Source organism: Lithobates pipiens, unplaced genomic scaffold (genome assembly GCF_037356315.1).
Source record: "Lithobates pipiens isolate NorthernLeopardFrog02 unplaced genomic scaffold, aLitPip1_a1.2 Scaffold_19, whole genome shotgun sequence".
Lineage (NCBI taxonomy): Eukaryota > Metazoa > Chordata > Amphibia > Anura > Ranidae > Lithobates > Lithobates pipiens.
In genome coordinates this window covers 140,509,703-140,528,080 of record NW_027507764.1, presented here as the reverse complement: position 1 = coordinate 140,528,080, position 18,378 = coordinate 140,509,703, and the positions used below count along the sequence as shown (strand labels likewise).

At 46.0% G+C, this 18,378-nt stretch overlaps 1 protein-coding gene across 1 annotated transcript in view; it reads left to right on the top strand.

Annotated features, from left to right (window-relative positions):
- The first annotated feature begins 2,323 nt into the window (after positions 1-2,323).
- SKAP2 (src kinase associated phosphoprotein 2) overlaps positions 2,324-18,378 on the top strand; it is a 422,242-nt gene continuing 406,187 nt past the window's right edge. The window contains exon 1 of the mRNA XM_077491326.1: positions 2,324-2,502. Within this exon, the coding sequence (XP_077347452.1) occupies positions 2,463-2,502 (40 nt within the window). The 5' untranslated portion in view covers positions 2,324-2,462. The remainder of the gene's footprint in view (positions 2,503-18,378) is intronic.

Genomic DNA, 18,378 nt, shown 5'->3' with positions numbered 1-18,378 from the left:
AGTGCTCTGTATTACGGTGCTGCTGTCAGTGCTCTGTATCTCCTGCACCCTCTTGTTTGCCTACCCTGGTCCCTGACCTTCCCTCTCCTCCATTGCCTTCATTAGCTCCATAGTCCTGAATTGTCAGAACAATTTCCCAAATAAAAAAAAAATGCTTGTAGTTATCGATCCCAAATTCACCTCATACATGTATTATGCTATTGTCCAGGTGGTGGGACTACGTGCTACCCCCTAATAATTACCCCGTGGCCGCAAATTCGACCTAAAGGTTTGCGAAATTCGCCTCCCATTGAAGTCAATGGAGCCCGCGGCGAACGGTCGTTTTCGCGAACGTTTGTGTCCGTTCGCGTTTCGCGTTCGCGAAACGTCCCGTCGGAAGTTCGTCCATCACTATTGGGGACATTCTCAGGTTTGGAATCCCCTGAAAGCAGCTTGAATATAGGATTTAGAGCTATATTGCTCTTAAATCTCAATTATTACTCTCTAGTTGATTACTTGAATATATATAATGTTACTGTCTGTTATTCTTCCACAGAAATATTGCAGTAAAGACAATTTCTGTGTTTCATCATAATTTTTGGGGGGCCCGCAAACAAAAATACTGAAAAAAAACCCCCATCAATTGCAGCCTCACTGTGCCCATCAAATGCTGCCACTGTGCCATCAAATGCAGCCACTGTGCCATCAAATGCAGCCCCTGTGCCCATCAAATGCAGCCCCTGTGCCCATCAAATGCTGCAACTGTGCCCATCAAACAGGTGCTTCAGGTAATCAGGTGCTTCAAAAAAAAACCTGCCGTTGTAATTCAGGTTCCCGGTGCCCGAAAAGGGGCCGGGCGCCTGAATTGTGAGTGGCCGTGTATAGATTTAGGCAATGCATAATCTATCTATTGGTTATAGAGGGGGTGGCTGGAGAGAGGGGATGCATCGCCCTTATGGATGCCCTTATGGACGCATTGCCACTACTTTAGAAAGAAGAAAAAAATTGAAAAAACTGTGCTTAGAGACTAACAAGCTGCCAATACTCCGCTGGGCAAAAATATATCAACAATAATTAGTGTAGCACTCAAAAGGTGAAACAAATAAAGTCAATTAAAATGAAAAGAAAACAAATGTATAAAACCTGGATGGCTCAAGGTGTATACAATGGTGGATGAATAATCTCATAAATTTGTACAGGTGAATAAAAATACTGAAAAAATTCATAAAATATGAATGAATAGTGGTGAGAATTAATCAAAGTTCATGCGTAAACATCACTTGGAAGTCCTGTTTAAACAGTTAATCCTATAAATGTAGAAGAGACTCCTGTACTGTTCAAAAGGATGGAACTTGACATTACAGTGTAATCAACAAATGATAAGGTCGGCACGCTTATCAGAGATGATGGACTCATATAACATACTACATAGAAGCCAAACAGGCAGTAGTGAGGAATCACCTCAGCGAAATCAGACACAGCAAGGCTGATATTGAAGAATAAGCCCCAACCAATGTTGAAGGAGAGGTTCCAACTTCAGAAAACACTCTCCAAGGTATGCGGAAGGACCACATCAAATGTTAAGGTGATCCATGATGCACATAGTGTAACTCTGAATGACAGAGTAAAAAAAAGGGGGGGGGGGGGACTTACAAAAATTCCAATAAAAACAAGCAGTGGTATAAGTAAAAAGCAATGACTCCACGAGGGTCATCCACCTTTTGAGCGCTACAGTAATTATTGTTTACACCTTTAGAAAGAGTCTGGGTTCTCCTTTTAAGGCTGGGTTCACACCGCTGCGGCTGGGAGACCCGGATGTGATTCGCACCGCACTGCAGTGCAAATCACATCCGATCTCTGTGCGATGCGAGTTCAGCCATACAGATAGTATGGCTGAATTCGCATCGCACCCGCCGCAAACTCACACGGGACCCTTTTTTTGGTCCGCAGCAGAATCGGATCGCATGGGTGTTCACACCATGCGATCCGATTCCTGTCCGAGTTTGCAGATCGCACTGCGATATGCGAACTGATTTGGGGGTGTCATTAACATTTCACTGACACTCCCAGCAGTCCGCATAGGGCAGTGTGAACTGCCGGCGGGAGGCACGTGATGCGGGAAAACGCTGCGGATTTGCGGCGTTCCCGCATCGCTCCAGTGTGAACCCAGCCTTAGAGAGCACTATGCATTTGGTTAATTGTTAGAAAACATTATACTGACAGCATGCCCTTAACTGATTCTGCAATGAGTAAAATACGCAGTATATTGTTACACAATTGTGTGCTTTCGGCCTGGGGGAGGAGAAGAGGACAAACTGGCTGATTTGTCCAGTTACTTCCTTAAATACAGCAAACACACTGAAGCCTTTTCTTTCTTCCTCGTCGCCTGTTACTTCCCTGTTTTCATACACACAGTAAATACTACAAGCTCCATTGCTGCTAGCACGACTTTCAGATATCGCTTTGTGTAGAAGCCGCTCAGTATGAATCAGCTACCTGAGGACATTAAGAACATTATAACAGGTAACTGAGGAAAGGTGGGGCTGGCAGGGTCTGTACTGTACAGACAGATGATTGCTTTTCTTTTCTTTCCTGTCAGCTCTTTTCTACTTCCTTCTACATTGCACTGTGTTATCAGCCAATGGTCTTCTCAGCAATGAGTACAGGCACTGCTATTGTTAATTAGTGTCAGTGTATGACATACTGCAATTTTTTTTGTGCCATTTTTAATTAATTGTTATGACATAGTTGTTATGATGGGTAAATTGAATGATTATATTTTAGGTGTAATAAACAGTACCTGCGGGTAATGTTTTAATCGCTTTGTTCACATGTGGCTGCATTATATCTCGCAAAATATGTACACACACATGTCACATCACAAGTGTTCCTATGATGATTAGGCATTAGAGGGGAAGGGGCTATTGGAATGTGTAAAGCTGGACTCCATGCACATCATTTTCATTTAAATATATTTCCTAACCACTGAAAGCCCCCACTGCTTCACCCCTTTCAAACCTAGGCCGTTTTTTAGTTTTCAGTGCTGTCACAATTTGAATGACAATTACTCAGTCTTGCAACACCGTACCCAAATACATTTTATATATTTTTTTGAGACAGATATAGCTTTCTTCTGATGGTACTTAATCAAATTTTTTACATTTGTTCTGCTATATACATGTAACAACGCCAAAGAATTTGAACCCCCCCCCCCCCCCCCCAAACTTATTTCTTAGTTTTGCTGTAAAATTTTGCAAATAAATAATCTTTCTTCTTAAATTAAGGCCAAAATGTATTCTGTTACATTTTATGGTAATAAATAACAAATCAGTGAATATTATTTAGTCTATGTGAAAGAAATTCAGAAATTAAACAGTCCTGATGTACCGACTGCCTATCTCATTTCGTGGGGCCCTAAAATGCCAGGACAGCATGAATACCCCCTCTAGGGGATCAGAGGGGTGAAGAGCTTGCTCAGAGGCAGTCCAGTAAAATAAAAGTGGCTTTTATACAGAAAAACAGCAAAAAAACATAAGAGCGGACAGACTTGTATTATCACACGGATGTGCACACAGGTACAGCTCACAGTTCATCAGCCTACAGGCTTAGAGGTAACAGTTCATGGCTCCAAACAGAGCTACAGTCTTTTTGTGGTTTAAGCTCACCCAGCAGGTACACAATCCAGCAATGGACGTTTCCACACAGCGTGCTGCTGTGTCTCTCTCTCCTACTCAACAGCTCCACACTGACACTTTCAGTACACCTGACCATAAGCAGGTCTGAAGGGGAAGTACCTGCCTTCTTCAGTTAACCCCCTCTTAACCCTGCCCCAGGCTGACCCTCTACATATCCTTCCCCTGTTCCAGGCCAGGGGTCTGGACACCACGAATCCAGTGGCAGTAGACCCGGGAAAGGGCATCCGCATTCTGATGTACCTTTCCCGGTCTATGTACCACTACAAACCTGAAGTCCTGTAGAGCAAGGAACCACCGGGTGATTCTGGAGTTTTTATCTTCATTTTGGGCCATCCACTTAAGGGGCGCATGATCTGAAACTAACCTGAAGGGTCGGCCCAACAAGTAGTAGCGGAGTGTCTCCAAAGCCCATTTTATTGTGAGACACTCCCTTTCCACAATGGAATAATTCCTCTCAGCTGGTGTGAGCTTCTGGCTCAAGTACACAACAGGGTGCTTACCCCCCTACCCCCAATCATCTGGGACAGTACTGCACCCAGACCCAATTTTGAGGCATCTGTTTATACCAGGAACTCTTTTTGGAAGTCGGGAGCTACCAACACTGGTTCCTGGCACAAAGCTTGCTTAAACCGGCAGAACGCTGCTTCTGCTTCTGCACTCCATTGAACAACAGTTGCGTTCTTTCCCTTCGTTAGATCAGTCAGAAGTGCTGCTAGACTGGCAAAGTTGGGGACAAACCTCCTATAATAGCCCACAATGCCAAGGAAAGAACGCACTTGTTTCTTTGTGAGTGGACGGCGCCATTTCTGAATAGCCTCCACCTTGTTTAGTTGGGGCTTAATCACACCCCTGCCTACAACATACCCCAGGTAGTGGGCCTCCTCCAACCCAACCTTGCTCTTTTCTGGGTTCACTGTGAACCCCGCCCTTCGAAGGGCATCCAAGACCAACTGGACCTTTCCGTAAGTGAATCTCCCAGTCCTTACTAAAGATGACAATGTCATCAAGATAGGCTCCTGAGAATTCCTTATGAGGTCTCAGAATGAAGTCCATGGCCCTCTGGAAAGTGGATGGGGCCCCATGTAACCCGAATGGCATTCGGGCATACTGCCATAAGCCCTCGGGTGTGGCAAAAGCAGTTTTTTCTTTAGCCTCTGGGGAAATCGGGATCTGCCAGTATCCCTTGGTCAAGTCAACAGTGGTGATGTACCGAGGCGGTCCTAATCTCGCGATTAATTCATCGACCCGGGGCATGGGATACGCGTCTGGTTTGACGACTTCATTTAACTTGAGAAAGTCATTGCAGAACCGCCAGGTTCCATTCGGCTTGGGTACAAGGACTATAAGGCTAGACCCGCTACTTAAAGACTCCTCAATGACCCCAAGGTCCAACATGCTCTTAAGCTTGGCCGAGACAATATTCCGGCAAGCTTTGGGTATGCGGTAGGGTTTGAGGTTTACTCGAACGCCAGGGTCTGTAATGACATTATGTTCAATTACCGACGTTAGGCCCGGTAGGTTTGAAATAAATGTCTTGATTCCTCTGCAAAAACTCCCAGGACTCCTGTTTTTGAGAAGGGGAGAGATCCTCTGCAATCCCTACCTTCTTAATCTGAGCATCAGGGTCTTCTGGGACTTTCAGACTGACTGTGAAAACCTGTCTATCTTTCCATGGTTTGATCAAGTTGACGTGGTAAATCTGGTAGGGTTTATGTTTGGTGGGCTGATGGACTTTATAGTTGACCTTGACCACCCTCTCAACTATCTCAAAGGGTCCTTGCCACTTGGCAAGAAACTTACTCTCGACGGTTGGCACTAAGACCAGCACTCGATCCCCAGATTTAAACTCTCTAATCTTGGCAGATCGGTTGTATACACCACTCTGGGCGTTTTGCGCAGCCTGCAAATGTTCCCGTACTATGGGCATAACTTTTGTTATTCGGTCCTGCATTTGAGACACGTGTTCTACCACACTCCGATACGGGGAAGCTTCTTGTTCCCACGTCTCTTTCATTATATCCAGTAGTCCACGGGGGTGTCTCCCATAAACCAGCTCAAAGGGGGAGAACCCTGTGGAGGCCTGGGGTACCTCTCTTATGGCAAACAACAAGGGAGGCAACCAGCAATCCCAATCCCGACCATCCTCCTCAACTGCTTTCTTTAGCATTCCCTTTAAGGTTTTGTTGAACTGCTCCACTAACCCATCAGTTTGTGGGTGATACACTGAATTCAACAAGTGTTTAATCTTAAAAAGGTTACAGAGTTCCTTCATCACTTTTGACATGAACGGGGTACCTTGGTCTGTCAAGATCTCGAATGGGAGCCCTGTTCTCATGAACATCTGAAACAACTCCTGTGCGATGACCTTGGATGAGCAATTTCTTAAAGGGACCGCTTCCGGATACCTGGTGGCATAGTCGAGGACAACTAAAATGTATTGGTGTCCCCTAGCTGACTTAGGTAAGGCCCACCAAGTCCATGGCTATGCGATCAAAGGGAACCTCGATAATTGGAAGCGGTACCAGCGGACTGCGAAAATGGGGTATTGGAGCGGTTCTTTGACAGGTAGGGCAGGACTCACAGTAGTCCTTAATTTCTCGATATACCCTGGGCCAAAAAAAATTATGTAAAACCCGTTCCTGAGTTTGAGCAGCTCCAAGGTGACCCCCAAGTACATGACTATGAGCCAAATGCAAAACCTTAGACCTAAAAGGTTTGGGCACCACCAGTTGTTCCAACACTTCTTGATTGACCTTAGTTACTCGGTACAACAAGTCATGATTCACAGCAAAATGGAGGAACTTCACGTCCGCCCCAGGGTGCTGCTGTGGTTCACCGTTTAAGACCGTGGCTTGTTCCCTGGTGGTGCCAAAGTCTTCCCGACTTGAGCACTGGGCCGTCAGATGACCCAGTTGATGGAAGGACCAATAGTGAACCTCACGGGGGTTCCCCCTGTCGGTTCCCTGGAAGCTTAGGTCCTGGGGTGCTCCTGGTAGTTGTATTATCCCTCTGAGCAGCCACTATGCGATCCCCGGGAGGCACACTAGTGCTGTAATGCACTTCTTTGAAATAGACCAGCTCTCTTGTGACAGAGGAACTCTCCTGGAACTTTTCCGCACAACTGTAGAGCTCAACAACTGTAGCCATCTCATCCAAGGACTGAGGCTCAGACTGAGCCACCCATCGGTGGAGCTCCCTGGGTAGTCCATGCAGGAAATGATAGAGTGCGACTCTTTCCACAATCTGAGTTGGTGTCTTTTCCTCAGGTTTCTGCCAAACTTGGAACAAGTGCATCAGGTGGTAGAGCTGTGCATGGGCAGGCTTAGCCTTGTCAAAGCGCCAGTCATGGACTCTGTTCGCCCTTAAAGCGACAGTCACTCCCAGCCTTGCTAAGATTTCTGCTTTCAGGAGCTTATAATCGCATGCTGAGCCAGGGGCCAAGTCACAGTATGCTTGTTGGGGGTCTGCGGTCAGGAAAGGAGCCAGTACATCTGCCCAGTCTTTATCAGGCAGACCCTCCCTTGCTGCAACCCGTTCAAACATAGCTAGGTATGCTTCCACGTTGTCTAAGGCCGTCATCTTTTGCAGTGTCCGCTGCACTGCCTTCCGGGGGTCACTCTTAACAGCGGGGTCACTTTTCATTATTTCAGCCTGCTGGGTCACCATCTTTTGTAATCCCACTATCTGTTCACTCAGTAAGCGATTTGTTTCCTGTTGTACAGCGACTGTCTGCATCAGGATCTGCTCCTGCCGAGCCGGGACCTCCTGATGGCAGGCCTGTGCTTGTGTATTAGCCAGTACCAGCTGCTTATCCACATCCTCCATGGCTTGTTCAGAAGATTTCACTGTTTGTGCAGCTTTAACCCAGGACATGGGATTAGACTAGACCCGTCAAACTGCCCAATGCACGCTCCACCAATTGTAGGGGATCAGAGGGGTGAAGAGCTGTCTCAGAGGCAGTCCAGTAAAATAAAAGTGGCTTTTATTCAGCAAAACAGCAAAAAAACATAAGAGCAGACAGACTTGTCTTATCACACAGGTACAGCTCACAGTTCATCAGCCCACAGGCTTAGAGGTAACAGTTCATGGCTCCAAACAGAGCTACAGTCTTTTTGTGGTTTAAGTTCACCCAGCGGGTACACCATCCAGCAATGGACGTTTCCACACAGTGTGCTGCTGAGTCTCTCTCTCCTACTTAACAGCTCCACACTGACACTTTCAGCCTACCTGACCATAAGCAGGTCTGAAGGGGAAGTAACTGCCTTCTTCAATTAACCCCCTCTAAACCCTGCCCCAGGCTAACCCTCTACACCCCCAAATGACCCCTTTTAGAAACATAGACAGTCCACTGTATTTATTAAGAGGCAGGGTGAGATTTTTGTCAATGTTTTTTAGAAAATTATGACATTTAATAAAATTTGTTGTTTTTTTCACAAAATTTCAATTTTAACAAGTAATTTCTTAACAACATTTCTTAATTTACAATTACAAATAGACATGTGCATGACAAAAAAATAGTTTTGTTTCATTTAGATTCATTAATCTAGTTATTTAGTTTCACACTTTTCACATATTTATTTGTAAAAAATGTTGCAAACCATTTTTCATTTTCCTTCCACTTCACAATTATGTACCACTTTGTGTTGGTCTATCACATAAAATCCCCAAAAAATACATTTACATTTTGATTGTTAGGGCCGGTTCACACAGCGAGGCGCGGCGAGGCGTCTCCGACTTACCTCGCCGCGACCTGCGGGGAGCTCAGCGGCGACTTGCAGAGGACTTCTGTATAGAAGTCAATGCAAGTCACCCCCGAAGTCGCCCAGAAGTAGTACAGGAACCTTTTTTCTGAGTCGGAGCGACTCGAGTCGCTCCTCTCAGAACGGTTCCATAGTACTGAATGGGGGCAACTTGCGGGAGCGAGGCGAGGCGAGCCGTGTCGCCTCGCCTCGCCTCGCTGTGTGAACCGGCCCTAACATGATAAAATGTGGAAAATTTCAAGGGGTATGAATGCTTTTTCAAGGCAATGCATATGGTCACATAATTCCTTTGTAATTTCTGATATATACTGCATATTCCATCTTTTTTCTAATATGAAGTATAATGTTCCCATAAATAAGTTATGTTACCAATAATTTTTATATTATAAGAATAGGTCATGGTTTCATATGTTAATGCATGGTAAAGGATGGCTAAAACAGGAAGCAAGTGGAAATCCCTGCTATTTAAGGGAATTTCTTGGGGAACCCCAGGTCATCAGAGCTAGTGTCCCCATTAGAAGATTTTTGTGGACAACCCAAAATTTGGAATGTTCTTTTACTTTCAATGATAATGGTAAAGAGGACAAATAGAGGGGGTGACTCTTCCTAACGGCTACACAGACAGAAATAAAAACTGGTAGGTGTTCTAATTCCTCTCCACTCTATCCAAAACTAAAAAAAAAGTTTTGCCTTTAGTTATACTTGTAGCAGAATCTCTGACCTCTTCCAGTCTAATGAGAATTCTCTCATTGGGCACCAGACACTTCTTGGATGTAAAACAGTCCTTTTTATATTTTGCAAGGGAAAGAGGGTTAGGGTCAGGACACCCTTAAGTAGTTGCAATTTCAGATGGCAGACTCCGAGACTTCAACAAGAGGACAACTGTACAGGGAGGGGCCCCAGCAAGGTGCCACTTCTGCATGTGCTATCTCCTATGGCAACAGCACTTAAACAGTTCCTAACTCAAAGTAACAGTTCTCTTAGCTGTACTACAACTTCACCTTGTAGTTCTTCAGCTCCTTGAGCTCCTGGTCTCTCATTGGACCATCTGATTCGCTGACTCTGAATCCCGTGAGCTCCTCAAGGCTTTTGTGGTGGTATCTCCCTCAAGCGTCATCCACTCTTCCCTGCTGGGTCCATACTTGGCACTTCAGATACCTTCAAGCTTCACCCCTGCTGACTGGCTCGGTCCCTAGCTTGGCACACAAGGCTTCTCTGCAAGCGTCACCTCCACTGGTTGGGTCCCTGACTAGATCACCACCAGAATACTGCTCCGATACTTGCTTCAGTTAGTCACTGTGGTTCCTGGTAAAGGCGATTTGTCCCTTAGTGGCGGCAGCTTCCCTTCTACCTCCAACCATGACAGGTTCTCCGGCTGGCAGAACCGTCACTTTTGGTTGGACTGCAAGCCGCAGTCCCAACCCTGCACTGCCCTCTTTCTTCTGAATAGGCCCTCACACAGACTGGCAGCCCGATGCCCCTGGGATAGGCTCAATCTCTGGCCTAGCAGCCCAGGGCGGACAGCACACCTGACCTCACCGAATATATAGGCTCTCCCAGCAGGCCAAGGGATTTAACAAAATCCCTGCCCATTGCTTGAGATACCCCATATACCTATAACCTGACCTTGAGTTGTCCTTCTCAATCTAATACCTCCAAGTCCCTGGCCACCTGGTGGTAGAAGAGGAAAGTACAACCAGGTCAAACTTAAGGAGAAGTCAATGGATCCCTAGTAATTATCTACAGTAGCTACTCCTGACAAGGAATTTGGAGAGGAGCTCCCTGACTAAACCACACTAAACCCCCCCCCATATTTTAATGACGTCGGGGAGGCATATGTCATTGGGTAAGAAAAATTGCTTTTTTTAGGTACCCTAAATGTAAGTAAGAATTAAGTCCTGGCTTTTAAAGGCAGCCCTACTGGCAGGAAGGATTTTTGTTTTCTCCAGAATTCATTGTTAAAAAAAAAAAACGGCAGACTTCGTAGGACTGGTAAATAGGAAATAACAGGGTTGAAATACTTATCTCAAGATTCACTAGGTGGTTAGCCGGATGGTTGCCTCACAGAGTTTATCATGTTCAAATGCTTTATATGTAGTTTATAATCAGTTACTGTCTTTCCTTATACACAAGTTTATGTGTGTCAGGGGGCCTCATGGCAGATCTAACCTGTGTGTTATGGTCTTTACTAGTTCCTACTAAGCCTCACATTTATATGTTTCTTTTGTTACATGTTTGGAGCGTGCAAGGATGCTTTGCTGCTCTACCAAATTATCTTCTTTCTTTGTTTTTGTTTTTAAAAAATAAAAAATGATTGAAACAGAAATACATATCTGAAAAAAGGGTCCTATAGGCAACATCTGGTCATGTGGTCTCTGCCAAAAGTGATAAGGAATTGGCATTCAGGCAGAGTTGGCCAATCAGCAACCCACTTGAACAATGATCCTCTTGGATGATTTATGCCTACCTCCTGCTCTGCTGGCATAATTTGGGATCTCCCCTTTCTGTCTAGGTGCAAATGGTCACCAGTACAAACAGAGGCTTGAATCTACCTAATGTAAAAAAAAATTGCCTTTTCTTATGCCCCGTACACAAGATCGGACTTTCCGACAACAAAACCGTGGATTTTTGTTTGAAGGTTGTTGGCTCCAACTTGTCTTGCATACACACCGTCACACAAATGTTGGCCAACAATTACGAACGTGGGAAGGTGGTGACGTACAAGATGTACTATGAGCCAAGAAAAAGGAAGTTCAATAGCCAGTGCGGCTCCTTTTGCTTGATTCCGAGCATGCATGAACAAGCTCACATCCAACATTTGTTGTCTGAAAATCCGATCGTGTTTACGGGGCATTACTGTTTTAATCACTGTTGGCAGTCTAAATATAGTATTATCGGAAAATGTTGTGCTATCTTGCTTTTCAAAGTACTTATCAGAAAACACTGATATCATGTTGACCGTAAATACCAAGGGCGTCTTACTCTGATAACACAGCTGGGAATGAATATCCCCTATTCTGCAGGAGAACAGGTGAAGTCTTTGATTCCTTTTTACCTACTAGCTTTTACTTATTCTGCGTTATTTTGAGTAAAACAACGGTAACTGCACTGCTTTTATGAGAAATTTTAAACATTTCACCAAGTGCAAAATCTAGTAACTTGCTGGGATTGGGGGGGGGGGGGGTCCTACACCTAAGGGGGTAAGAGGGTGCTCCACCTCTGCTCCACACCATTGCTGCCAATGTGTCTCTTCTTATATTAGTAGCCTGGATTCAGATACCTACCATGGTACACAGGGCTTAGCAGCTACTTTCAGACACTGACAGCCTAAGCCTTTCCAGATCAACCTTAGCTGCCCATACTCCTGTTGGCGATGGTTACAATTCTTTCCCCTCAACCTCAGCACTTAGAGACACACTGGAAGGTCTGTTCTCTCTGGTTGATACTACAAACACTGGGAAGTACCAGAGGCAAACCCCTGAAGTCTCAGTCCCCTACCTCTTGAGATTATCACAACCAGCAAGGTAAACATTGTTCTCAACTTTTCTTCTTCCCCCCTCTATCAAGGAAGACTCACTACTGGTTGTTCTTGCTTAGTAAATGAAGCTTTACTTAGAAACAGGTTTTAATGTGATCAGGGTTGTACATCTTTTTTTTCCCATAATTATACTTTATGGGAAGAAACAAATGTTTACACAGTCTCTAGAACATGGGTCCTCAAACTACAGTTCTCCAGTTGTTTAGGAACTACAATTCCCATCATGCCTGGTCATGTCTGTGAATGTCAGAGTTTTACAATGCCTCATGGGATGTGTAGTTTCACAACAGCTGGAGGGTCGTAGTTTGAGGATCCCTGCTCTAGAATCACCATTTGGCGAAATAATTAGGAGAAGAAATGTAACTCTTCAACCCCATGCCCAGCCAGGGAAGCCCGACTCCCCTATAGTGGAGCTCAAATTTTAGCCATTAACATTTTTGGTTTCAAAATGTTATCTCCCTTGAGAAAGACTTCCTCCTCCTTCAGATTCTTCACTATGCCACCATTTCTGTGTCCCACCCAGGTCAGGACAGCCTTAGGATCTATAAAAAAGTGGACCCGGTTATCACCTGAGAACAACATGGAATATTTAAGGTGTTGTATCCTGTGGCGTCTTTTGGCTTTGTAGAAGTTTTTGCATTTGCGCTGCACCTTTGCTGGGAAGTCAGGGAATACAGTGACCTTGACGTTCCCAAACGGGGTATTGCCCTTCCCCCAAGTTGTAGCTGGAGGCGGTCTGAGGTAAGTTTTTTGAGGTCTTGATGAATAAGGGAGATGTCTACCTTTATCTCCTCTATCTTCATAGTAAGTGCAGTCTGGCAGGATGAAATAGTTTCCAGCACTTTTTCTGTGTTATTTCCCATGGTTATGTCTCCCCAGCCGAGGCACTGCCATCTTCTCCAGAGGCCTTCTTACCTTGCTGCCGAAAGTGATCCAGTTTGGAGCCAATTTCTGTAATTTTTTTCAGCGGTGACATGGTGGGAAAGGTTGTGTGTTCCACAGGGGACACAGCAAGCAGAGCAGGAGATTGTAGGGTCACAGATTAATTCAAGCATCCTACTCCATGAAGCACCAGGCCACTCCCCCTGTGCCACCATTTCTACTCTATATATCCTTCTAAAATATATCCTCTCTCCAGGGATAATGAATGACAAACCATTTCTATGGCAACAACTCAGATGGAACCATTAAAGAGTGCTACAAACTACTGAAAATAGAAAAAGACAGTCAGAAGTCAGTTTTTGTTTGCTAACCCACCTGGAAAATTGCTGCTGGAATCTTTCTAGTGGCTAATATATCTCCTTTGCCTTCCTCACAGTTTTAAATACCCTCATTATTAACATCCACCATACATACAAAAGCCTATCTCAGGGCAAGAAGTCAGTTAAACACAACATTAACTTGATTTCATTGGTTCGATTAGGGGAAAAACAATATTCTTGAATCAGTAGCAGATTCACTTATGCCCATGGGCCCCTGAGCGCTTGCTACTTCTGCTGTCCTTTAGTAGTCCAGTAGCTACACTTTCTTTTTTTGCTCCCGAGATTGATTAGAAACTATGGACTATGTGATTGGTAGTGTGCAGGGCCGCTGTTAGAAATCATGGGGCCCCATACAGCCTACCTGACGGGGCCCCATTGACCCCGCCCACAACCCATCCTGGCTCCGCCCATAACCCCACCCCTGCCTCCACGCTGTCAGGGCAGGAGGCAGGAGCTGGAACATTTAACATTTACAGCGCCCCACCAATCATAACTGCATCTGAATGGGAGAGATGTCAGTGTTTTGACATCTGTGCCCATTCAGTTTGTGTCTTCATACGGAGCTTTCAATCAGGTCTGCATGAAAAAGGACCTAATTGCAAAGCTTGGGTGAAAGGTTATGAAAGGAGAGTGGTTTGGGGGTGTTAAAAATGCAGCTTGGCTATGTATTTTTACTGTCCCTTCCCCCATCACATGTGTAAAAGTAGCATCTCACTATGTGCTCATGGTCATTATCATTATGATGATCAGAGCACAGCAGGTGCTGTGTGGCTCTGTCAGTGTAACATGTCTGTGTGATGCTGACTTTGTTATGGCTGTGCTGAGTTATAGTCTGTAACACACAGTACAGTCATATATCAGGAAAGTCAGCACCACACAGTCATGTTACACTGACAGAGCCATACAGCACCTACTGTGCCCTGATCATCATAATGATAATAACCATGAGCACACAGAGTCTAGGGACTGCACATGCTACAATAGTGTGACCTGTCAGTGTGTGTGTGTGTGTGCAGGGGACTGCTTGCCTGTGCACCACTGCCATTGTCCAGATTACTCCTGCTGCTCTGTCTGTCTCAGCCGTCCCAGTGATAAGTCCCTCAAGCTGCAGCACTTACTGGATGAAGGGAGCCGTATAACAGTAATATCCATCCGCCGGAGAGGCATACAGTGAGCAGGAAGAACTTTAGTTTGTGCAGGTATACTGAGAACAGCATGCGGCACAGCATTGTATCCCTGCACCCGAAAATAGAAAAAAAGTCCCTCTTCTGCTTTCACCTCCTGGGCCCCTCTGGTAACCTGATGGGGCCCAGGAAATGAATATATATTCCTTATATATGTTAGTAATCAAGTGGGTGCAGGTTAATATAGTTATTTCGTTTTTTTTTTTTTTTTTTTTTTTTTTTTTTTAGCTAGAAGTTAAAAGCTGCTCGGGCCCCCCCTGCTGGCCGGGCCCGGTACAACAGGGCTGGTTGTACTGCCCTATCAGCGGCCCTGGTAGTGTGCATAGAGCAGTTCCAAACAATCAAAAGTGAAGGGAAAAACGAGGGGTCTAGGATCTTACAGAGGGCATTACAAGAGGCAGAAAAACACAGTAATAAACAATGCCATGAAAAAAATAAATTACAGGATCAGTAAGTAGTATATGTGTATGGATTATTTTTGGAAAATAAAGTGTTACTTTAATCTATACAGTAATTCTTAAAGCGGACCTCCACCCTAAAGAGGAAGGTCCACTCATCGGAACCCTCCACCCCTCCGGTGCCACAATTGGCACCTTTCAAGGGGGAGGGGGTGCAGATACCTGTATAATCCAGCTGTATAATGCAACTAGCCGCAGATGCCCCCCCCCCCCCCCGTTGTGTTCTGGGAATCACACAGTTCCCAGGACACAGTGGGGACCAGTGGAGACACGCAGCATGACTCGCGCATGCGCAGTAGGGAACCAGGCAGTGAAGCCGCTTCTCTTCCTGATTCCCTGACAGAGGATGGTGGCGGGGGGCAGCTGGGAGACGAGCGAATGCTGGTCATCTGCTGCCGACATTGCTGGACCCTGAAAAAGGTAAGTGTCCATTTATTAAAAGTCAGCAGCTGCAGTATTTGTAGCTGCTGATTTTTAATATTTTTTTTAAGGTGCAGCTCCTCTTTAACCACTTGCCGACCGCCGCACGACGATATACGTCGGCAGAATGGCACGGGCAGGCATATGGGCGTATATATAAGTCCCTGCCTTCCCGCGGGTGGGGGGCCCGATCGGGCCCCCCCCCGGTGCCTGCGGCGGTCGGCATTCGTTCGGGAGCGATACGGGATGAGGGGGCAGCCATTCATTCATGGCCACCCCCTCGCGATCGCTCCCGACGAATAGAAATGCTCCGTGACATCACTTCCTCTCCTCACAGGAGAGGAAGTGATGTGATCTCTCCTCCGTGTCGGTATTTTTCGTTCCGGCACCGAGGAGAGAGGATCGGTGAGTTGCACCAACACACCACACGTACAGTAGAACATGCCAGGCACACTCACACCCCCCCTTTACCCCCCGATCACCCCCCCAATTACCCCTGCCCCCCCCCAGTCACAGTGACACCAATTGCATTTTTTATTTTTTTGCATTGGTGTCATTTGTGACTGTAATCACTGTTAGGGCAGTTAGGGTTAGCCCCCTTTAGTTCTAATGTGCCCCCCTAACCCCCCCAATAAAGGTTTAACCCCGTGATCACCCCCCGTCGCCAGTGTCACTAAGGCTGGGTTCACATTGCAGCGGTTTATGAGAACGAATGTGATTCGCACCGCACTACAGTGCAAATCACATCCGATCTCTGTGCGATTCGAGTTCAGCCATACAGATAGTATGGCTGAATTTGCGCCGCACCCGCCGCAAATTCGCACGGGACCCTTTTTTTGGTCCGCAGCAGAATCGGATCGCATGGGTGTTCACACCATGCGATCCGAGTTTGCAGATCGCACTGCGATATGCAAACTGATCTGGGGGTGTCATTAACATTTCACTGACACTCCCAGCAGTTCGCATAGGGCAGTGTGAACTGCCGCCGGGAGGCATGCGATGCGGGAACCCGCCGCGGATTTGTGGCGTTCCCGCATCGCTCCAGTGTGAACCCAGCCTAATAAGCGATCATTTTTCTGATCGCTGTATTAGTGTCACAGGTGACGCTAGTTAGGCAGGTAGGTATTTAGGTTCGCCGCAACTTTTTATAGCGCCAGGGACCCCCATATACTACCGCATAAAGCCCCCTGATTGCCCCCTAGTTAACCCTTTCACCAGTGATCACCATATAACTGTTACAGGTGACGCTGGTTGGTTAGTTATTTTTTTATAGTTTCAGGGCACCCGCCATTTATTACCTAATAAAGGTTTAACCCCCTGATCACCCGGCGGGTGTCATTTGTGACTGTAATAACTGTTAGGGCAGTTAGGGTTAGCCCCCTTTAGTTCTAAGGTACCCCCCTATCCCCCCCAATAAAGGTTTAACCCCGTGATCACCCCCCGTCGCCAGTGTCACTAAGGCTGGGTTCACATTGCAGCGGTTTGAGAACGGATGTGATTCGCACCGCACTGCAGTGCAAATCACATCCGATCTCTGTGCGATTCGAGTTCAGCCATACAGATAGTTTGGCTGAATTCGTGTCGCACCCGCCGCACCCGCCGCAAACTCGCACGGGACCCTTTTTTTGGTCCGCAGCAGAATCGGATCGCATGGGTGTTCACACCATGCGATCCGAGTTTGCAGATCGCACTGCGATATGCGAACTGATCTGGGGGTGTCATTAACATTTCACTGACACTCCCAGCAGTTCGCATAGGGCAGTGTGAACTGCCGCCGGGAGGCATGCGATGCGGGAACCCGCCGCGGATTTGTGGCATTCCCGCATCGCTCCAGTGTGAACCCAGCCTAATAAGCGATCGTTTTTCTGATCGCTGTATTAGTGTCACAGGTGACGCTAGTTAGGCAGGTAGGTATTTAGGTTCGCCGCAGCTTTTTATAGCACCAGGGACCCCCATATACTACCGCATAAAGCCCCCTGATTGCCCCCTAGTTAACCCTTTCACCAGTGATCACCATATAACGGTTACAGGTGACGCTGGTTGGTTAGTTATTTTTTTATAGTTTCAGGGCACCCGCCATTTATTACCTAGTCTCACTAGTGTATCCCTAAATTTAGGGGTGTCTACTTTCCAAAATGGGGTCATTTGGGGGGCGTTTGTGCCATCTTGGCATTTTATGGCCTTCAAAACTGTAACGCCCTTAGAAAGCCTGAAGGCGGTGCTTGGTTTTCGGGGCCCCGTACGCAGCTAGGCTCCCAAAAAGTCCCACATATGTGGTATCCCCGTACTCAGGAGAAGCAGCAGAATTTATTTTGGGGTGTCATTTCACATATGCCCATGGCATGCGTGAGCAATATATCATTTAGTGACAACTTTGTGAAAAAAATAAATAAAAAAAAAAAGTTTGTAATTTTCCCGCAACTTGTGGCAAAATATAAAATATTCCATGGACTCAACATGCCTCTCAGCAAATAGCTTGGGGTGTCTACTTTCTAAAATGGGGTCATTTGTGGGGGTTTTGTGCCATCTTGGTATTTTATGGCCTTCAAAACTGTAATAGGTAGTGAGGAGTGAAGTCAAATATTTACGCCCTTAGAAAACCTGAAGGCGGTTCTTGGCTTTCGGGGCCCCGTACGCGGCTAGGCTCCCAAAAAATCCCACACATGTGGTATCCCCGTACTCAGGAGAAGCAGCAGAATTTATTTTGGGGTGTCATTTCACATATGCCCATGGCATGTGTGAGCAATATATCATTTAGTGACAACTTTGTGAAAAAAAAATAAAAAAAAATTAAAGTTTGTAATTTTCCCGCAACTTGTGGCAAAATATAAAATATTCCATGGACTCAACATGCCTCTCAGCAAATAGCTTGGGGTGTCTACTTTCTAAAATGGGGTCATTTGTGGGGGTTTTGTGCCATCTTGGCATTTTATGGCCTTCAAAACTGTAATAGGTAGTGAGGAGTGAAGTCAAATATTTACGCCCTTAGAAAACCTGAAGGCGGTTCTTGGCTTTCGGGGCCCCGTACGCGGCTAGGCTCCCAAAAAATCCCACACATGTGGTATCCCCGTACTCAGGAGAA